The 21288-nt window shown below is 44.2% G+C and overlaps 4 protein-coding genes across 8 annotated transcripts in view; 1 reads left to right on the top strand and 3 right to left on the bottom strand.

The window, feature by feature from the left end:
- The window catches only part of slc6a16a (solute carrier family 6 member 16a), a 14042-nt gene extending 7011 nt beyond the window's left edge, over nucleotides 1-7031 (bottom strand). The window contains exons 1-3 of one of the 4 annotated variants that reach the window (XM_053851196.1): nucleotides 5889-7031; nucleotides 5086-5542; nucleotides 4203-4288 (exon numbers count right to left, since the gene is read on the bottom strand). Coding sequence is in view for 1 of the 4 variants with exons in the window: in XM_053851195.1 (XP_053707170.1) it covers nucleotides 540-542 (3 nt within the window). In the remaining 3 variants the exon portion in view is untranslated. Of the gene's footprint in view, nucleotides 1-539; nucleotides 721-1496; nucleotides 1594-4202; nucleotides 4292-5085; nucleotides 5743-5888 lie in introns of those variants that run through there. The other 3 variants (XM_053851197.1, XM_053851198.1, XM_053851195.1) reach the window with 3 other exon arrangements.
- eps8l1a (eps8 like 1a) lies at nucleotides 3124-8936 on the top strand. Of its 2 annotated transcripts, none has more exons than XM_053851199.1 (14): nucleotides 3124-3232; nucleotides 3708-3810; nucleotides 3880-3938; nucleotides 4211-4346; nucleotides 4870-4958; nucleotides 5049-5123; nucleotides 5183-5331; nucleotides 5404-5601; nucleotides 5927-6035; nucleotides 6106-6246; nucleotides 6320-6467; nucleotides 7093-7255; nucleotides 7847-7979; nucleotides 8129-8935. In XM_053851199.1, exons 2-14 carry the CDS (start codon nucleotides 3708-3710, stop codon nucleotides 8195-8197), a joined length of 1572 nt encoding a protein of 523 aa, XP_053707174.1. In that variant the 5' UTR covers nucleotides 3124-3232; the 3' UTR covers nucleotides 8198-8935. The 2 variants fall into 2 exon arrangements, with proteins under 2 accessions (XP_053707174.1, XP_053707176.1); XM_053851201.1 differs by having other exon boundaries at nucleotides 3208-3340; nucleotides 8129-8936.
- xpo6 (exportin 6) lies at nucleotides 8089-21288 on the bottom strand. The gene is made up of 25 exons (XM_053851194.1): nucleotides 20601-21288; nucleotides 19935-20025; nucleotides 18700-18812; nucleotides 18235-18432; nucleotides 17732-17891; nucleotides 17564-17641; nucleotides 16978-17503; nucleotides 15642-15768; nucleotides 15462-15571; nucleotides 15059-15167; nucleotides 14847-14939; nucleotides 14656-14725; nucleotides 14414-14573; nucleotides 14248-14340; nucleotides 14036-14180; nucleotides 13739-13885; nucleotides 13474-13663; nucleotides 13252-13407; nucleotides 13067-13181; nucleotides 12775-12946; nucleotides 12543-12704; nucleotides 12243-12341; nucleotides 11934-12164; nucleotides 11007-11872; nucleotides 8089-8188 (listed from the first exon to the last, which is right to left on the bottom strand). Exons 1-24 carry the CDS (start codon nucleotides 20601-20603, stop codon nucleotides 11771-11773), a joined length of 3450 nt encoding a protein of 1149 aa, XP_053707169.1. The 5' UTR covers nucleotides 20604-21288; the 3' UTR covers nucleotides 8089-8188; nucleotides 11007-11770.
- nme4 (NME/NM23 nucleoside diphosphate kinase 4) lies at nucleotides 8515-10514 on the bottom strand. Its single transcript, XM_053851202.1, has 5 exons — nucleotides 10260-10514; nucleotides 9590-9711; nucleotides 9423-9524; nucleotides 9240-9352; nucleotides 8515-9174 (listed from the first exon to the last, which is right to left on the bottom strand). The coding sequence occupies exons 1-5, from the start codon at nucleotides 10372-10374 to the stop codon at nucleotides 9054-9056; spliced, it is 573 nt and encodes a 190-aa protein (XP_053707177.1). The 5' UTR covers nucleotides 10375-10514; the 3' UTR covers nucleotides 8515-9053.

The following is a 21288-nucleotide window of genomic DNA, read 5'->3' as shown; positions in this document are numbered from 1 at the left end:
TCTTGTGGAGAAACGTTCGATTGATCATTTGGAATATAAAACAGTTTATCATTTGCATTGACAAGTGAGTAAATAACTTGGGTTTAGTCTGCAAAACATGTAGTTTCCTGTGGTTCCACCTCATGCTGACCAAACTCTTGGACCACATGGTTGCACCCGACAGGATAAAGCCTCTTTTATGCACACTTTTTCCACTATTGGTGGTGAAATAACAGGCGGAGCTGAGAAGTATTCGACTTCAAGTAAAACATAATGTCATTGATTCTTAGATTTTAACAGAGATCAAGACTTAAAATCGAATTTAAAGTGTGCTGTAAGACAGGAAAAAAATGAATATGAGCAACACAATTGTTCCAGTTCTTCCACACACACTGAGTGGAAAAAGCACAGCGTGTTTCATTCCTGGGAGTCAATGTATAGAGCAGAGGGGGGAGAGGAGAGACCTCATGACCGCCGCAGTAGCAAAACAGTCTGCTCACTTTAGAGTACCAAAACGTGGAAGGAAGACTGCGTTTTAAAGTCAGTAACGGGGAACATACCATGCTGACAGGCTGCTGGAACACGGGCGGAGTTTGGATCCAACTGTTGATCTCTGTTCTTCAACTTCCAACTAAATTTGGAGTCGAAATCTTTGTGTGAGAAAAATAAATATTCTCAGCGCTTATTGTGATTTGTTGACGCGATTCGACCAGCACGTGTCGAGTCTTGTGTTGGGAGACTCTGTGCCGTCGGCAGCCAAAGACGAGGAGAAGTTAGCGGATCCGCAGCCAATGAGGAGTTTGGAGGGGCTGAACTTAGAGGGGAGGGGCCGCACATCACCAAAATAAACCCACGCTCGTGGATCGTGTTACGCGCGGCCAGCTCGGGAATAGTTTTCCCAGCTGCGCATCTATTAGGATAGTTAGGACAATAAACGTCGAGGTTGATATCATATACCGATCGATTTTTTAAAAATTTATTTCAACTATCCCAGTTTGCGGTCGCTGCTACAAAATAAAATAAAATAAAATTGGTGAAGCGGTAGTAGCAGTTGTCATTGTAGTAACAGAACAGTACCACAAATTCTGTGCTCTTAAGGAACAAGTATTAGTACTATTGCTTCTACTGCATCAGCAGCTGCTTAACCTATACAAATATTTCCAGTAACTTCTTGTACTCATACTAGAGTTGCTTAAATAATAAGCAGCAGCAGAAGCATTGCTACAATACCATGACCAACTATTTCGATGCAGTACTTATTTGATTATATGTGAGAATGACAACACATTTAATGGTAGAAAATCAATGCAGGCCAAGAAATAATACTTCAGTCGGTAGTAATAACCAATGATATTATATTTATGATATGATAGTTAGTTACTTAAATTGAAAATACATACGATGCTTCAAGTAAAATCTGTGTTATCTGGTGCATGCAGCGACAGTGCAGTAGAGACGCAATACTTGATAATAGTCCTCCGACCGGCAAAGGAGCAGCAGTAAGTCACACTATTCACTTGACTGTAGAACTCAGTTCCAGCTGGCTAGAGTTGTGAGTTGCTGAAGAAAGTGTCTCACTGTGGTAGCAGGGGAACATATGAAAACGCTCCCCTGCTATGGATGAACACAGAGTAAGAATGTTGGTAAAGTCCCAGAGGAAAGTACCTGACTGCAATGTCAACACTGATGGCAGGAATGTCTGGGTAGATCCGGTACATACAGGTAAATAAACTATTAAGAAGCATAACATGACACTTTGAAAATTTGTTTTGACACCACGCGTGTGCCTACTAAGTCACTATTATATTTCTATTGTATGGCTTTAAATAAACCATATCTCACTTTATTCTAGCGCAGCATCGGTCGAGACATTTAAATAAAGTTTCACAGAGTGTCCCATGAGTGCAGTGTGTCCAGCAGGTGTCCCTGTTCAACTCAAATTGAAGATTACATTCAGTAGGTGTCTGAGCTCAGGCAGGAATGACAACTACGTTGTTCCATGCTTGTGCTGCGGACGCCTGGGTTCCATCCAAAAAAGGCTACTTGGCACCAACAGTGACCTCTGACATGAAGATCATAGCGAGACACCAGCCACAGGGTCATGGGTCAGAAAGGGGGTGTCAAATAAAGGAGATGCAAAAGTTAGAATAAATAATATATGTTCACAGGACTATTACTCATAATAATACTAGACCAGTATTTCCTACTTCCAGCGGACAGGAAAACCTTGAAAGATGACCGCTAGATTACACACCAGCTAGATTGTTGTTTCCTTTATTGTGTTGGCTCAGATTTTAATAAGGGCAGGTTGGAGATGACTGTTCCAACAATTTCTTCTTAGCTCAGATCCTCTCTTCTGATCTTGCACCAGATAATGTGACTCAAACCACAAAAATCTAACGCTGCTCTAGGTAAGCCACAGTTGTCCTCTGAGTCTCTCACGCCCGACTGACCTCCCCAGCCCCGGCACTGACTCAAAATGTAAAAAAATGACGCTTTTTCAGAACTCAAAAAACTTTAAAACTACTTGTCTGCCATCCATGAACCATCGGAACATCAAGGAAAGCAAAGACATTGATTGAAATACACACAATTTTGGTGATTTTTTAAAAAATTGGTCCTGGCATATGATGGCCTTATCGCTGTCATATGAATTTTGCAAAAATTCACCAAAATTTGACGATTGCATTTTTATCAATTTCTCCGCTTTCCTTGATGTTCAGATGGTCCAAGGATGGCAGACAAGTAGTTTTAGAGTCATTTTTTGAGTTTTTTGAGTTGTTTTTTGGCATTTTCAGTCAGGGCCAACTCATCTTCCCAGACTATTGGTACACAGTAAAAACTGTGACCGACACCACACTTTAACACTCTTAACCACAACTGCAATGCAGATGAAGCAACACATCCGTGCTAGTTGTCGTACGAGTCTCAATCGAAACTTGGCGGTGTGGAGCTTAAAGGAACACATTTTTGGAATGGAATGTGATGCAGATCACATTAACCCTTTGGCACGGGCCACAGGTTGGGCTGAAATACCTGTCACAGGTGAGCAGAGCGCGTGTGTGTGTGTGTGTGTGTGTCTCGGTCTGAGGAGAGTGAAAGCAGATTAACTTCCAGGGAAGACTAGTTTTTCTCGTTTGTGCATATCTGTGGAAGGCGGACGGAGCCAGGTTGAGGCTCAGTGCACGGAGAGCTCAGCACGAGGCTTTGCTTCTGTCACTTGGATTTATTTCAACTCGAAGTGCGACAAAAGGTACAGTGGCGTATGGCTGCTTTTTCTGTATAAATCGAGTGTTTGAAGCTGACACGGGAACCATGTGCTGACCCTCGAGAAGCCGCTGTGTCACCTACCTTTGTTCAGGTTACATTTTCCTGACGCAGTTTTTCTGAGAAAGCGATGTCCCGTGAGGATTTGCAGAGTAACATCATTGACTTGCACCACATAAGTAAAAACTGACTGTTTATTTTGTGGTGTTTATTATCTGAAGTTTGGCTGGTTGTGTCATCTGCATACCAGGTGACAGTGGTTTTTCCTGTAGTGTTTCCGTCAATGACAACACACACACTAGCAAATGCCATTCATACCTGAACAACATATGGAGTTTAACAATATCAGGGTCAACTTTGAAGGGTTTCTTTAAAAGGGGTTTTATATTGAGTTACAAAAACATTTTATTTGTTCATTAAACTGCAGAACAAGTGAATTAAAATCTCTTTTGACCTTGTAGATGTCCGCACCCCCAGTTGTACCCCGGAAGCCTTCAGGGGTCAAAGTCATGCCTGGACCTGGGGGTCATGTTATCTATAGAGAGCCTGCTGTCTCAGAGAAAGGTACGTGTATGTGACTTGTCGTCCAAAAGCGCTTCCTGCTCGTGTTTCTAAACATCCTGTCTGCTTCAGTGACTGACGCCACTGAGAAGTCATATCAAGCATCTGAGCTGGATGCAGAAAGGGAAGTGGTGAGTGATCATCTTCAGACTTTCAGACCATGAATGAGTGTGTTGTGTATGGGAAGTCATGCTAACTTAAAGCTAACCAGTAGGGCAAAACACTGCTGAGGCTTCAACTGAACAGAAGTTTTAAGTGGAAAGGGAAGCTCATATACACCTTGAATTATTATATATGTTTCCAGATATCAAGCTTTTGCATTAATCCCAATGTCTGATTTCACCATATTTGTCAGTATAAAGCTTGACAAACCTCCCTGCTGTAAATATCCTCACCTCCTCAGGAGATCATTAACCACTGCTTCGATGACGTGGAGCGCTTCATGATGCGTCTGCAGCAGACGGCCGATGCCCAGAGTGTCCTGAACCAGAGGAAGAGCAAGAGGAGCCGGAAGGGCAAGAAGAAAAATGATCAGGATGGTAGGAAAAAACCTGTCACATCAAACCTTCAGGAGTTTTGATCTGCGGGAAAACAGATCACGTAAAATGAGTAGCTGAATCGTAAAACTATGGTTGTAAGAGACGCTAGAGTCGCCCCACACCTTTAACACTGGGACTGACTCAGATGAGTGTTTATGCTGGGCAGGACAAAGAACAGTCTATTTTTTTGGATGATTAACTTTCAGGTTGGGATGACTCAATCTCATGTACATGAGCCGCTGACACCCTAACACTTCGAGCACATCAGCTCACTGCAGATTTACAAACGAAGATTTGGGCGTTTTCGAAACAGATCGGTGGAAGAGGCACACAAAGACAGGAAAAGTCCAAGCTGTGGCCTCTTAGTCAGACATGTGCTGGAGGTGATGTCATTTTTAAATACAAGGTGGAGCCTTGAATTGGCTACTTCTAATGCTACAGGTGTAACTACATAACCGTCCGACAAGAGGATAAATAATGCTTCCATGAGTCTGAAATAGTGGGCCCCATCTTTTGTGTGCAGATGACCTGCTGGCCATGAAGGCCCAGCCTCCATCTGAGGAAGAATTCACTGACATCTTTCAGAAGATCAAGTACTCGCTCTGTCTTCTGGTGAGCGCAGGTTTAAATCCTGACTACCAAGAGCTCAACGTGTTTTTATCTTTGCATTACTAATGTCAGCGCATCCCGTGTTATTTTTAGGACCGTCTGAAGTCATTGATATCTCAGCCAGACGCACCGACGCTGCTCCATCACGTCTTTGTTCCTCTTCGACTGGTGAGTTTCTCCACAGTTCAAACATTGTCACTTCCCGTCGCTGAGTGCCTTTGTCTCAGATGGTGAAGACCACTGGAGATTCAACTTTGGCTGCATCAGTTCTCAGTCCAGCTATGACCAGTGGTGCAGTCTCCTTCCTCCAGGACAACCTGACTGCAGATGAGAAACAGCTGTGGACCTCATTAGGACCCAACTGGAACTCCCCTCGGTGAGTCGGTCGGTCGGTCGCTCTGCTTGTGTCCATCTTTGGAGGTTTACTCATCCTTGCCTTCCTCTCCAGATCCCAACTTAGTGTTTCTGTACCTCCATATTCGCCGGTGTTCCTGGACCGATGGCAGCCTCCGGCTGTTAACTCTTCTGGTAGATCGGTGGAAGACCCTGTTGAATCCCAGCACAAGCAAGAGGCCTTCAGAGAGCATCTGGAAAGACAAAGAGTTCAAGTTAGTCACACAGAGGAGCATCACGGTGAACAAGCAGAGTAAGTTATTAAGTGTGAGGGTTTTTTTATCTGAATTTAAGACCAATTACTGAGAGTTACCCAGACGCATTCAATGACATAAGGTAGACAAAGTGGTGTTGAGATGGACTCCCATTTATGGAAGTGGCTTTGACCTTAGAGCAGAACACACTTGAAAAAAATGTTGACCGACACATTTTTTACAGTGTTTAAAGACACCTTTTCTAATCTACAGTGTAAATTTACATTCGAATGTTCACACAAACTGAGCAGGAAGTGCAGGCGAACGGTGCACCTCGGAATAGCACCTGAACAGCGGCTGACTGGTGTATCATCATGATTTCAGAGAAGTGGACGGAGCCCCACCGGAGGGAGAGCGGCTTTACTGCTGCAGTTATGATTTTGTGGCGAGGAACAGCAGTGAGCTTTCAGTGCAGCAGGGAGAAACACTCGAGGTGAAGACGCTGTAGGGAAGTAGGTGAATCTTTTCCCGCCAATGTCCACGGTTCAACTCTGTTTCATTAGGTCCTGGATTCGTCGAAGCGCTGGTGGAAGTGTCGGAATCGTTACGACCAGATTGGCTTCATTCCCTCCAACATTCTGGAGCCTCTGTCCGCCCTGAGCAGCACAGAGCGGGGCAGCGAGTTGCTGCGCAGAGAGTCAACGGTCACCACAGCTCTTCTTGACCCTGACAAAAGCACATGATATTCATGCTCATTATAGTGCCTCCCCTTCACAGAAGACGTCCCTCTCCCCGAGGTCAAAGTACTTTTCATATGCTGCGCCGAGCTCAGATGGGACCAGCCCCACCGCTACAAGCCCAACCATGAGACCTCAGAGCATGGTCTTGCCTTCACTGCCACTGCAGGGAGACAACGGAAATAAAGGTAACTTTATTTCCTCCACCAAGTTGAGGGTTAGAGGTCATATGAGGAAAAAAGTAATCATTTTTGAAAAAAAACCCCCATATAATTAAGATGTTAATATAACAAAATACCAAGAAATAATATGTGAAAAAAACCTAAATCAAATAAACATCAATATTTGTTGTTGAATAGCAATATTCAAAAAATGTGTCTGTTGGAGTGATCCACAATAAACAACTAGTCATGAGGAAATTAGTGGTTAAACACATTTCCAAATTCTACTTCTGGGGAAAGAAAAAAAAGTCATAAAAAAGATGGAAAGCCAAAAAAATTTGAAAAATGTGTCACAGTACTAATGTATTCATGGAGTGTCCTCCACACGTCCTGGCAGGATGGTAGAGCCCAGCTGTCCGTGGGCGAGAAGAGGCGGATCACCACGCAGTCAGAAAACTTGTGACATTAAATTCAAAAGTCAGACATTGTTTTTTTTATAATCTCGCTGCCATACTTTGCTGTCTCCATTCTGACAAAAACTATCAGCAATATAAACATTCCAGTCTGATTTTGAAAATACAACAAAAGCCATCAATACCTCTGTTCACATCAGGTCACAGCGCATCAGATGCCAATGTCTGTGTGTTTTCAGTCCTCATCATGAACGACGAGCTTTTGGAACGACTGGCAGGCAAGAAAGGCTCGTCCCGTGCTCTGGTGGTGCCCCGCTCCGCCGGGAGCGCTGCCCCCCTTAACTACCACTCCTCTGCATCAGAGGTGGAGACCTGGCTCAGCAGCAAGGGCTTCAGCCCACAGTGAGTCAGTTCCACTTTTCCTATAAAGGGTCCTAAGCAAACCATTTTTTTAGTAAGGGCTGGGGAACATGCTCCACATTTGTATATATATTTACTTATATTTAAGGTTCCGCAGTTGTATATTTCTCAATTGTTTAAAGTAAGGCTGTCAATAGATTATAATAGTTTTAACTCATGTTTAATGGCTTATTTATCACACGTTTTGTATTTGTAAAAAAGGATCAAGAAAATGCAAAAAATGGAAAAAAAAATTATCACGAGATATCGTTTGTCTCGGTGAGTTTATTTTTTGTGATGTGACATGCATGAGTTTATGTTTTTATCTCGAGATCATTTTCACAAAATAAACTCATGCATGTCACATCCAAAAAAATAAACACATACATGAAACCTCGAGGGGTCCGTAAAATATGAAAACATACCTAGCTTTTTTAGTAATTCAATTCTTAACAGCGTTATTATTTTCATTACTCTGCGCCGTTGAGTTTGATACTAGATTAAATGGTCCAATATCGCCACCATGCGTCGGGCCGCCATGATAACAGTGTTGTGATCGTTGACAATAAAACCATGGACGTGTCTCTGGGTCAGAACCGTACAGAGCCTGGGGATCTTGAACGCGGCACAACTGTTCTCCCTGAAGAAAGAGGAACTCCGAAGGGTGTCCCCGCAGGAGGGAGTGAAAGTCTACAGCCAGATCATGATGCAGAAGGCCCTGCTGGAGGTGCTCATGTTCTCCCCGTCTGTTTGCTCGACCTTGACTTTCAGCACTGACTTACATAACACAACCTACTTTGACCGCTTTCTCAAATATTGACGCGTGTGGAGTTGACCTGCTGCACCTCCTCATTTTCCTGATGTCGCCTCCCGCAGGACGAGCGCAGGGCCACCGAACTGGAGAAGGCGATGGAGAGGCAGAAGCAGAAGATCGCCCTGGAATGAGAGATCAGACCTGAGTGGGATCCTACAGAGAAACAGTGTGAAGATAATACATGAAATAATGCAGCATCGAGTGACTCTGGAGATGAGCTGTTGTTGTTGTTCACAGGTCACTGCTCCCCCTAATGTTTTATATAAAATTATTGCATCAAAAATGCCTCTGAAATGAATCAGATCTGAATGCAACAAAATGGCTCAAGTCAAAAATGACATCCAGATGAGAGGCCAGAGATAACATGAGGCGAAGAGGAGAGTGCAGGCAGGGTGTCGGGGGCTGGACTCCGATCCTCACAAAACTTCAGAGCAAAAAGAGACATGAACACCGACACGACTCCATTTTTATTATTGATCTTTATTAAGATACAAACACTTTCACAGTCTTTCAGAACATCAATTGTGCGGTAGGTAACCTGATATATTTAAAAAAGTCAAGATTCCAAGTCTGATTTCTTCAGGGATTGCACAAACACACATGATATTCATTCATCTGCTATGGTTCTTTATGAGAGCTTCACATTGTAACACTGAAATTTAGACTTAAATACAGGACTTATTTTGATCATCATGAAAACCTTTAATTCTAAATGTAAAAAAAAATGAATATATCACGAGTTGAAGTTTAAGAATAGACAAAATGATTTTCAAGAATTCGACAATATGATTTTCAGAGGTCACACAGAACAAAGCAGGTGATGTCTCTTGAGGCAAACATCTTACTGCATATAGAGAACAATTCAGACTGAAACGTCATAAATTGAAGTGCACTTTGTTGAGGTAAATCACTTGTTAGCAACAGTAAAAAGTTTCCAGCTCTCCAGCAAGCACCAAAGGTTTCTGACTCTCTCTGCGATCCCACTCCTCAGCTCTCACTGGTGAAGCTTTGGTCCCAGCAGTCCCAGTTCAAGAGCTCTTGACCCTGAAACCACAGTTGGATCTCCCTCTTCGCGCCCTCAAGAGAGTCACTGGCGTGGACCACATTCCTAAAATCAACATGTGCTGTGTCAGCTACTGATTCCAGAGGTTACAGTAAAGGGTTTTTGGTCACCTGCTAACATGCAGGCTGAAGTCGCCCCGGACCGTCCCCGCCGCAGCCTGAGCCGGATTGGTGGGACCAACCATGGTGCGAGTTGTCTGCACCACATCCAGACCTTCCCAGACCTGGACCCAAGAGCACAAGCAACACTATGTTGAGCAGCTGAACCACACCACGGATTATGCTGCGTCCTACCATGACAACCACGGGGCCAGAGGTCATGTACTTGAGCAGGTTGGGGTAAAAAGGTTTCTTCCTCAACTCGCAGTAGTGCTGAGACAGAAGGTCCTCAGAGACCTCAGGGTCACAGAAGGATTTCAGATGACAATAACTCTGTTGCATTAAAGTCTTATGGGCAATACCTGCAGCATCTTCAGGCCCACCAGCTTGAAACCCCGCTGCTCGAACCGGCGGATTATTTGTCCAACCAGTCGCCGTTGGACTCCATCTGGTTTCACAGCCACCAGGGTGCGTTCCCTTATGTCTGGGGGAGAAGCAGTTATGTAGTAATTATAGACAAGAAATTGGGTATTAAAAGTGAGTAGCATGCAGCTTCAGAACAAATATTTCTTACATTAATAGTGGTAGCATGGAATCATTTATCCTCATTTATCAATGAGCGCAACTAAGCACTGTATTTTAGAACAAGCCAACGTCAGTATGTCGTCCATCCAAGTCGTCAATCTACAAACAGAAGAGCGGCTATAATGACTGACAGCATGCAGTCAATGGAACACGCATGTGATCGCCACGAGAGGCTCCCGGCTGGACTGAATTAAAAAGGAAATAGAACCGGGTGACGTTTGGGTCTATAACGCAGATAGATTCCGGTCCCACAACAAACATGTCACTATCACCATCTCGGTGCCTCTAACCTAGTTCCAGTTCATGACCTGTGGAGTTGATCTGGCAACGTGACGCTCGGTGGCAAACACGCTATTATATAGAAAATAAGTGATAAATGCGAGCCATACACGCGAGAATTATCGGTGAAACGATGCTTCTTTGAAGGGAAACTTGTAAAAGTGTTACCTGAGTTATGTCGGAGTCCAGCGAAGACTGGAGGAGGACATCTGACGAGGAGACTTTTCTTGGCTCCTCGGACCCACGAAGACGCCAGTGATCGAAGTAAGCATCGCTGCAACATCACGCCTCTGGTCGGACGAGCCCGTCTCAATGAAACGCCATTAAAATAGTCCCCTCTCTCCACCCCACGCCCCTTCTTTGACTATTTGACCAAAACATGTGATGGCGAAGGTGCGTCTGTCATTTGTGCAACATTAAACTTTCACCGTGAATCCAAACATTTGCTCACGCGCTCTTCGTTAAATAAACCCGACACGCAACAACAAACGCACGTTGGCTTTGATTTGGAACTCGGGTTATGTTAGTTCTTAAACGCGTTATGTGTTATCAAAGACTTAAGTTGGAAAATTATTTTTTTTTTTTACAATATTATGCGAGGTAACTTTGATTCACGGCGAATATCGGGAGAAAAAATTCCAATGTTCCTGAAATAAACTGTTACACTAAGTTATTTAGAACTTTAAAAGCAATAAACGAAATAAAATAATGTACTTTAGTAGAGTTAAAGTTGAAGCCGGGAGCAAGCCGATGCTACATTAGTTAGCAAGCTAGTTGGCTAATACACGCCACGAAGTTTATCACCATACATTTGCATTTAGCCACACACTCATGCAGCCTACGTCGCTCTTTTCGTTCAAACACATTTCACTGACTGACATTTAACTGAACATTAGTTAAAACCAAATCACGTACCTTTAAATTAATTCTGGTGACGCACATGCACGCGCTCTTCGACCATTCACCCTGGTGTTTATTAGCTTAACAAAGTTGTGGACTTCAGTTGTTCTTTTTGGAAAAACATCAACAAAAATCCAGGCTTTGTTTCACCAACATTCGTGATGTTTTACCGAAGCAGGAACATCTCAAATTGAAGGTTTTCGTATGGAAGAAGTGAACAAGGACGACCATTTTATCCATCGTACTGTTATAGGGAGAACAAAAAAATAAATATATACTGTGTTCGTTCAGGAAAAAAAGGCGATTTTGATTTTACTAAAAAATTGCTTTAATTAACTTTATTAAGGAGAGTTTCTCTTTCAGAATGGAATGATAGTTGAGAGTCTGTCAAAGGCAAAAATCAACAAAAGCAGACATTTTAAAAACTCAAAAGGAGTTGAAAGTGCTCAGTCCCAGCCCAGCGTTGACGCAGGGCTGTGAGATAAAAGGCCTGGCTCAGACTAATCCGGTTCCGGGGCGAAAGCCATCGGCAGACCAGGTTTACATTTTTGCCAAATACTCATTCGCAACAAATAAGGAGGGCTCTGCTTTTGGGTTTTTAAATAGCGCCAACAAACTACAGTAGAAAAACATCAGCAGCATCCTGAAACTCCAATGACTCGACCTTTAACACGTGAATTAAAATTCCCAGTTTGGGAAAGGAGTGTTGGGCAAGTGGTCAGCACAGGCAGTCCATGAACATCATCGTCGGTTCAAAAGTGGTCGACACAGTCGTCGTGCTATAGCTTGATAGTGCCAGTGGGCAGACTGCTGTTGCACAGTCGGTAGTAGCGCAGGTCGTTCACTAGCCGCTGCACGCTCTGAGTGAACGAAGGCAGATCCTGGAGCAGAAGAAACTGGATTAAGACACGGAACAAAACCTCACTGGAGCATCTTCAGTACCTGTTCAAGCTTGAAGTTGCGTGCCAGAACGGCTCGCTGGTTGCTGTCCACTCCCTGGCAGCCGTTGAGGAACTCGGGCATGAAGGCTGAGTAAAAGGCATCAAAGTCCACGGAGGCCATGTTGTAAATGGCGACGGTGATCTCCTCCTGCAGGAGGTCGTGACTTTTGTGAAGGAGGACTTGTAACAACACGTTGATGAAATGGAAGAGCATGGAAGTCCGGAAAAGCTTCTGCGAGACATCAGGAATCGAGCGTTACATCCATGGCAACAACGTCTTCCGAGTCGCCGTCCTGCAAGTGCAACTTACTCTGTGGTACAACTTGTGCTTGCTGTTGAGGGATTCCAAGTAGCAGAGGTTCTGTTTGAAGATGTGGATGTCGGGCTGCAGGAACGACTGTCCAAAAGCCTGAGGAGGACAAGTAACAGTTTAGCTGAGCCTTGAATTACTTATCTGTTTAAACTGATTTGTCTCCACCCCGCAGTTGTTCAACAATCATAAATGACAGCTATGTCTCACCACGACACTCCCACGCCAAGTCATGAAAACATGACTCAACCGTGGAGTGTCACAAATAGTGCTGTCGGGTGATTAAAAAAACAATCTCACCTGCATAGCGGCTGTGAACTGAGCTTCGTTCTCCATGGCTTCTTCTGCAACGCCTCTTTGGACACTCGATAAGACTGATGTTTTAAAGAAATACCTCCAGTTCTGGTGCAGAATCTGATACAACAGCTCAAACATCTCCGCCTTGACGTCAGGGGAGGAGCGCTGTTCAGGTACAGACAGCAGAGGTGAGTCCAGGTGACCGACGCAAGTCATAAAACACTGGCTGACTCACCTCAGCTAGAACAGGGTACACTTGCTCCATGCACAGGGAGAGGATGTTGGGGAGAAAGGGCTTGAAGGCCTGGCCAGGTTCTTGCACCACCACCTGCAGGATCTTCAGAAACTTCTGAACCACGCGACAGCCAGCGCTTCCCTCATTCAAAATGCTCGCTGCAAGCTGCTCCCTGAAAGATAAAACAGAGACAAACACTAAAGCTTTTGCAAAGAACTTTCAAACTTCCTCTTTACTCAAACTACAAATCACCATTTCATGGGAAAACATCATTGTCCATGAACATTCTTACCTGGTGAACATGCTGAGGAAGTTGTGGATGATCTGCCCAGTGAAGGCCACGCCCATCTGAACTCTCAGTGCTTGGAAAAGGGTCAAGAAGAAGGCCAGCATCTCGTCGGTCACATCTGCAGAGGAGCAAAACATTGGCTGAGGAAAAACACCTACGGTGACGACGCAAGAGGGAGAGCTAGTGACCTGGCTGCTGGATGAAGATGGGGAACAGGCTGAGCGACACCTGGACTGATTCTTGGAGACTTTGATAGCAGATCTGGCGGGATTTGGTGGATTCCCCGGAGATGCTGTTCACAAGGTCTCGGAGCACAGATAAGGTTTGTTGGACGACGGCCTTGACTGGAAGAACAGAGGGCAAACTTAAACGTGGACGTCCAGACAGGAAACTTAACAAGCAACACTGACATTCATTCAGATCATGGCGTCTGGTCGTCATGGTTACGGTCCCTCTCAAAAGACGGTACTCTCGGGTGAGAGAGGAAAGAAGGCTGCCGTGGTTGCTGGAGCGGGTCGGCCACTGCTGCTCGTTCTCTGGGAGATTTGGCCACGGGAGCAGCAGCATGTTGGATAAAGCGCGGCACACCAGCAGATGAGCCTGCAGCAGCAGACGCAAGGATTTAGAAAGCGTTTTTTAAAAATCCACAATAGATTTCGTGAAGCAAGCGCAGACCTCTTGGGGCAGTCTTTGGGGCTGACTCCCGGTGATGAGGTTGAAGATGTTCTGAACAGCAGGCAGAGTCACCAAGAAAACTGGTCGCACCGTCGACGTGATGGAAACGATTAAGTGGCATGATGACAGGAGCAATTTTTCAGGTACCTGTGGCAGAAGGAGAAGGAGAAAAAGCTTGGTGATGACTCGATGGAAAGGCTCCATATTAAATGAAGAGGAAGTCACGTGTCAAGCAAGACGCTCATAACAGAGCAGTTAAAAAGGACGACTGAAGATTTGAGCAAAAGGGAACGCTACCTTGGCAGTGACTAGTGGACAACTGGCATTAATAGCAGATGTTATGAGGTTATTGAACTGGCTCTGGTTTTGACCGTGGGCTTCACTGTAGAACTGGGCGAGCCAGTGACAGTAGGCCTGAAGTGCAGCGAGGGCCTGAGCGTGTCTGCCAGAACGACGAGAGAGCGAGCGTGAACACAGGATTCAACTAGTTTGGTTTGAACATGGCTTACACATCGATGAGGTCGGGCTTGAGCACGGAAGGCACAGCGGTCTCCAGGTCGTAAAGGCTGGTCTGTGAGCCGTAGCAGGTCACTTCAACCAACCTACAGTAGGGAAAAGCAACCACTGAGTTCACAACCATGAAGCTAACATGTGAGGGATCTGATGGGAACCCACCTCTCCACCACTGCTAGAGCGTCAGTGAATCGTGCAGCAAAGACTTCTCCGATGAAATGCTCCGCCAAGCGTCCCACAGCTTGAAGTAAAGAACTGAGATCCCTGAGAGAGCAGTGGAGTCGGCGGCAGTCATTCTCAGCTGTGATGTTGAGTCTCCGGCCTGAGAACAGTCACAACATGGCGACAATGACTTTCAATGCAGCAAAGTAACGCCAACAAAATTCAATAAAAATGTGACTCACTTGTACCAGTGGTGACGATGAACTGCTGCAAACCTAAGTACACATCCAAGTTCTCTTGAAGAATCGGAAACTGTAGAGAACAGAAGTCATTCTTAAAAGTTGAAAGTAGAACTTCAATTACTTTATGCACAGAAATTTTCTGCTTAATTCACTATACATCCACATTTTGATCACAAAAACACACCACCCACCAGTGTTGTGAACGCATGTGACGGCAGCAGCTCCATCACTTTGGCAACCACCTCCAAACTCTGACGTAGGTACCTTTGCCACTCGGTCTGTTGCTATGGTTACCAAACGACAAGCGAGAGATGACAAATGAAGATGTGCTTTGAAGTTTAACTGCTCTAACAGAGACAAAAAAGGGCCATAAATTGACTTATTTCACCCGACATTTTCTTACATCATCATCCAGGGTTTCATCGTCCAGCTCTTCCAGCTGAGCCTGGTTGAATCTGAACTGGATACGATTTAGAACTTCCCTCAGCAGAAGAACCAAGGCATCTTTGTACCTGTAGAGAAAAAATATATATATTCTTGTGTGTATTCAAGCAGGTACATGAAGGAAGATTTCGGTCAATCTGTTACAATTGTATCTTCATTTTGTGTCGCCGAAGGTTTCTGCAACGCACCACATGGGGTCGCCTTTTAATCCGGTGTCAGGACAAAGTCCAGATGATACTTAAATTAAATTAACTTAAGTTAAATTACACTTAAGTTAAATTAAATACCACAGACATCGATTGCCGTTTTGAACACCTGATGTCATGCTTGTATTGGTAAAGCAACAAGAGTCAGCTACTTACCTATTGAGAACACTCTCTCTATCAGCCAGTCTACTTTTGATTTTGGTGGTGAGGAAGTCCAAGAACACACTCCAAATATCCAAACACGCAAAGTAGCCCTCATGTGTTGGCTGTGGAGACAGAGAGCTTCAGCAATTACTGCCTCCAACTGCTGGAGTATAACATTAAAATGACCTTTACCTGGTTAAACGTGAACTTGAAGAGGAGGGCGAGGAACTCAACAATAGGAAACTGAGGACTAGACTCGATCCGCCTCAGGTGCACGCTGACAAACAGGCGCAGGAAGTCGGTGAACTTCTCCAAGTAACTGCAAAATTACGATGACATTTTATCATCAAACAGAATGTTTGGTTCACTGAAGCTGGCACAGATATTTAAAACAGCATCAAAAGAACAAACATTGAATTAAAGACCTCCTTTCAACAACCATGAAGTACTGAGTTTCCTAGTAACCATGACAGGTCAGGATGTGTTTCAAAGCCTGCATCCAGTGAGATATGACATAAGAGAGATACTACTGCGACAAAAAGTGGACAACACAGACCATAAGAAGAGAATATAAGTGAAGATATTTGAATGAGGAAAATTATTGCAGCACAATGACACATTTTTACCCTCTCAAGTGTGTCTATAATCCTTTACTTATGCAATTATTTAAATTTGTAAGTTTACTATTTTAACTTATAGTAAGGCAGCAAAACTAAAAAAGAAAAAAAAAGTGACTTTCTCATGTTGCTTTCACTGAAGATTGCTCACTTCCTCAGTGCAGTGACTCAGACTGTGTGCAGCAGTTCATGCCCTCGGGGGATGAAATATGGTGCGAATTTGAAGCCACATTCTACAGCATGTAATACAGTAAATATACTTGACTTTTTCTATCACTAGAAATGTTTGGCTCATTCCTGTTACGATGGGGGTGGAGCCTCTCCCAGCCCCTGTGGGGCAAGAGTTAGATTAGAAGGAGACCATACACTCGATTACAGTTTATATCTTTCAAACCTATCGGTGCTCATGTTCCAGATCTATGTGGCCTTAAATAATTTTTTGAAGCCACATTTCCGCAGTTTCAAGTTCCCTGGTGTCTGGCATGAGAGGCACTTCTCTACATGGCGGATAAAATTCCTCCAACCTATTCATTTCATTGTGGCTCACTGACTTGTTTTCTTGCTCATTCATCACATGAACTGCGCAGACGTGACCTTGTGAACTACCAAACAGTGCATTACATTATGATAGAATTAAAATCTGATCTTATTTGTCAATTATTCAGCTGCTATACTCAGACAAAATATATATTCTAGGTCACTTATTATAGAGAATAGCAAAATATTTTGAAAACGTCTTCTGCTAGACTTCACTCATTTGGAAGAATCTGTAAGAGGAAACCAGCTGCATTTTAAGACATTAAAACAACATATGTGTGAATTTTTTTCAGATCCCACCATTTTATGGTTTGCTGAACACATCAGTTTCAAATTTGATCAATCCTGAGCAGCATGTGTGTGAGTGGACAAACCTCTCGTCCAGCTCCTGCAGTCGACTCTTCACAGTGTGAGCATTGTTCTCGCGTGTTAACCTCTGGAGGAGAAAGAAAGTCTGCTGGAACATGCGCAACAGATATTCCTCGAAGTCCATTGGCACACAGTTTTTGGACACTAGTTCATTGACACAGGTCATGGCGAGCACTCCAAGCTTGGCACGGTCCACCTTGCTGCTCTCGCTCTGCTGTCCGTTTCGTCCGTTGGACGCCGGCGCCACCGTCCCCGGGTTCAGCTGTCCGTTAGATGAGGTGGAAGTGGACGATATGAAGGATCCGCTCTTGGACTTCGTTCGCAGATCGCAACCAAAACGTGCAAAATGAAAAATGGAGGCCAGCAGGGAGGGGGTGATGCTCGTGGAGAGAGGGATCCAGCTGAACAAGTGGGCCAAACACTCCAGAACCAGACAGCAGAGCTGATGGCTGTCGTTGTCTAAAGATGCCATGGGTTGGCAGAGCAGCTTCGAGTACTGGCTGCCCTGAAACAAGCTGCCAAGCAGTTCCACTGTTGGAGAATAACAGAGGTTAGCACAGCAGAAATTGAAAAATACAACAGTCCACTTACGACTTTGGCCTGAGGTGGGTGATGGGGGAGGAGTGGATGCGATGACACTGTGCTTGTCCCAGTACGTCTCCAGGATACCTTCAGGTTGGGAAGGAACAAAATTGTTAAAAACAAAACACAGAAATCCGAAGTCACTGCTGAATTCCTTTACATTCTATTGGCACTCACCTGTCAGCAGTCCAAGTACAGTCGGTACCTGATCCAGCAGAAGTTTGCGCAGCTCATCTTTCCTGGCAACGCTCAAGTCTTCCCGCGGACAAGCGAGCTCCTCCGAAGTGGTTTTCAGCATTACAAGACCGAGTGGCGCCAAAGCAGGAGACTGGATCAACTGCGCATATAATTCATCCATTAATATCATGGCAATGCATCGTTTGCTTCTGCTGTTGGTCCTGGTTTAAAGCAGGTCGATCAAGTAGAACTGGCTAAGGGAAGGAAGCGGTGGAATCCTGAGGAAAGCAAATGAAGGAATCCTCTAAACATGATGAATTATATTCCCCCAGGGATAGGTTTGGTGGAGCCAGACGAGCAGGAAAGATGGGGGAACTAAGACAAAGCCACCCATAGAATCTGAATTACAGTCACCAACCAGTCAAACCCCTTTGTTGTGAAGGAGAGTGAATGAAAGTATACGACTTAGTAAGGTGATAAATATCATTGCTGCCAGGACCTACCTGAAGAGTATTTGTGAAGAAATCATGATAGAACATCGGCCAGTCCTGGCGACCGATGTCGACGATGACCTTGCAGAGCTTGTTGCGAATAAAGTAGGGCACAGATTTATGCTGAGCAAGCAGGAGTTTGGGCAGACAGTTACGAATTTCCATCTTGTCTTGAGACGCAAGGCCAATCCACATCTTGTTCACCAAGTTCTGCAGGTCAGAAACAACTGTGTCATGACATAACCATGAGGCTTGCTTGTTAGTGTGTGTGTGTGTGTGTATGTATATATATCCGTTTAAATCAATCGTGGATCTTTAATAGAGGACAATAACAGAACATATTTGTAGTTGATTCCTTACTTCTGACTTCAGTTATTCAACTTAAAAATAAACAATGATGTCAGTTTTGCAGCCTACTCAAATGTACATGAATTGCTGTATTCAACATGAACATACTCCAGACACTAGAGTACTTACTTCAAATACTGTGAGGCTGTACATCATGACATATTCGTTCTGAGTGTTGGAAAGGAAAAATAAGCAGTGGCGCCATGCTCCAGTCTGCTGTGCAAAATTATTCAGCAGCTCCTCTGCACAAACAAGGAAGTTAGTCAGATCACAAACCGAGGTGATGCGGTCGAAGACAGGAAGTGGATTTCAAATTACATGAAAAGAGAAGGTCAGACCAAAAACTAAAAATACAGATCCTACTGTTACATATTAGTGAAAATAAATCGGTTTTCTGCATATCACGATGAATTCGATAAACACACGGCTCATTCGTTGCATTGGATGACGGCGCGCCGCAGCGTTTCACAGCCGACACGGGCGTGTGGCAGCTGTGGAGCGTTTGGTGGACTTTAGATCACAATAGTAGTTTTAAACTTTTAATACAGGAAACCTTATAATGACATTGGTCGACTGAGTCTCTGGATCAGTTTTTTTTTTATTAAAAGGAGTTGTCCTAATGGGTTCTCTGATGCGGTCGTCTGCCTTGGTTCACATCAACACATGCAGGTCTCCCGATGCGCTGGCGCCTTGGCGAAACACCGAAGTGAAAATAGTTGGATATTCTATAACAGTATCTGGGAAATATGTCCATATGGTCCATCGTTAAAGTAGACCATCAACTGACAGAGCAGACACGAGCAGCTTCTACCAGAGATGTGAAACATTGAATTTGTCATTTCTACACTTAGTTTACTATTATATCTAAACACAAACAAATGATGATGTTGGTGACCAGCTCCACCATCAATTGTCATCATAAAATAGTCGAAATAACATTTATCATGACATTTTTTTGTCCACATCGTCCATCCCTAATAGCTTCAGTTTATTCCATATATTATTAAAAACGGAGGAATATTTGTCTAAACATTATTGCACAGGCTGTGTGCAAATGATTAGCTACTAAACTGCTGAGGCCAGCAAACGATTCAAACCACATTTCAAGCAGTTCAAATGTTGAGTTTCAAATCAGTATTAACTATTTACAGCAATTCAGTCGGACGGGTTGTGTTATGGTAAACGTCATATGCCGACCAGTCGACTGTCAATATGGTTGTAACTTATATAACTAGTGTTTATAATAAGTATTTTTTTGCTTTCTAATGACACTTTAACAGTAAAGTTTGTGGGTGACTAGTCATCGTTGTTAGCAACAGCCCTAGTACCTGCAGAAAATGATTTGGTGTGTTGGACAGACATACCGATTTCTTTCTTTCGTTCATTTGTGGTGTAGCCATGGAAGAATTCAGTCATCAGACCTTCCAAAGCGCGCAGCGATGACTCTTCAGAAGCCTGAACGACAATAAAAAACAAAGTTAGGCCCAAATATAGAGAAGGAATCATATTTAAAAACATAAACAAAGAGTGCAGCGACGGAATTCATAGTGCTCACACTCTTGTAGTTTCCTAAAAGATAGCTCTTCACATTTCAACCCATCGGAAGATCAACCTATAACATCATCATCTCAACCAACGATAGAGCAACACATTCAATTCAGGGGGGGGTATTGGTAAAGGGCTGGATGCTATAGTTTTTTAGGCCAACAGAAGCCGTACTAAAACTAGCTGCTAAGGTCAAAAAGCGAAGGATCTCAGGAGCCTCCCCTGCAGCAGGCGGGTCTGAATTCCTCAAATGAGCCACAACATGCTGAGAGTGAACACAACTGAGAGGAAACACTCAGTTAAGTAAGATGGGCGTCTTCGTGATGACACAAACCGCTACACAACATTTACTCATGTACTTGTAAGCCATGATATTCTCGTGTGTCTAGCGTGACTCCCGGGTTCACGACAGAAATGTTGACACACGTTGCGTCATAAAGCTCCGAGACTTTGTATTTTGTGGAGGAAAACACGAGCGTACTCACCATGGTTGGAGGTTGATTTCCGTGGTTTCTGGATTAGCCTTAGTCACTTAGCCGGAGAGGAGGCTACCGTTAGTTAACGTAGCACTAGCTTTTAGACCCACAAATGAGCTTTTTCATGGTCTCCCAGCCGGTCAGGCCACGCTAAGCGAAAGCTTAAAAACATGCTGAGCATGTGACTCTGAAAAAACAAGCCGGCCAGAGTGAACCTTGCACGCAGTCCCTTGAAAGCGCTCCACCATGGGGTGGTTTCAAATGAAAAGTAACCTGTCAACACGCCGTTTAAACCGCCGTGTGGTGGTCAGCACACACCCTATAAGAACATATCACGCCGCTGATATGTGACATCGGATCCAGAACCGGAGACATGAGCAGTAAGACTTAGAATCCCTTGTTTAGCTTCGGCTACACCGATGCTAACAGCGGGTGGCTAATGCGTTAGCTTTTCTAGAAGGATGAAGCCAATGTTGCTGTCAAATAGAGACGTGCTTACACCTTTCGTTGCATTAGTCGTTGGCTATTTCGAAACCGGAACACATGCACATGTGGACGATGTTGTTCCCTTCTTTATATCAGCAGTAGCACAGCTCAAATGAGCGATCTTGTGTCTAATATTGGCTGCTCCAGTGAGCGCTCGGGCGGCTCAGCAGCAGCGAGCTGCTTACACCCCTTCACTTCGCAACTTCCTCTT

Source organism: Synchiropus splendidus, chromosome 19 (genome assembly GCF_027744825.2).
Source record: "Synchiropus splendidus isolate RoL2022-P1 chromosome 19, RoL_Sspl_1.0, whole genome shotgun sequence".
NCBI classification, from domain to species: Eukaryota; Metazoa; Chordata; class Actinopteri; order Syngnathiformes; family Callionymidae; genus Synchiropus; species Synchiropus splendidus.
Note: the sequence above shows the minus strand (reverse complement) of the source record. Positions and strands in the feature narration are given on the sequence as shown.

Excerpts from the sequence above, each read along its gene's own strand:
- nme4 (XM_053851202.1), bottom strand. The coding sequence starts at position 10,374 with ATGTTGCAGCGATGCTTACTTCGATCACTGGCGTCTTCGTGGGTCCGA. Across the intron at positions 9,712-10,259 it reads TGGACTCCGACATAACTCAG|ACATAAGGGAACGCACCCTG; the intron begins GTAACACTTTTA and ends CTTCTCCCCCAG. Across the intron at positions 9,175-9,239 it reads TTCAGCCTGCATGTTAGCAG|GAATGTGGTCCACGCCAGTG; the intron begins GTGACCAAAAAC and ends TGTTGATTTTAG.
- eps8l1a (XM_053851201.1), top strand. The coding sequence starts at position 3,708 with ATGTCCGCACCCCCAGTTGTACCCCGGAAGCCTTCAGGGGTCAAAGTC. Across the intron at positions 4,959-5,048 it reads AGTACTCGCTCTGTCTTCTG|GACCGTCTGAAGTCATTGAT; the intron begins GTGAGCGCAGGT and ends TGTTATTTTTAG. Across the intron at positions 6,036-6,105 it reads AGCAGGGAGAAACACTCGAG|GTCCTGGATTCGTCGAAGCG; the intron begins GTGAAGACGCTG and ends CTGTTTCATTAG.
- xpo6 (XM_053851194.1), bottom strand. Across the intron at positions 18,433-18,699 it reads ACAGCCTCACAGTATTTGAA|AACTTGGTGAACAAGATGTG; the intron begins GTAAGTACTCTA and ends TCTGACCTGCAG. Across the intron at positions 14,341-14,413 it reads GCTCTAGCAGTGGTGGAGAG|GTTGGTTGAAGTGACCTGCT; the intron begins GTGGGTTCCCAT and ends TCCCTACTGTAG.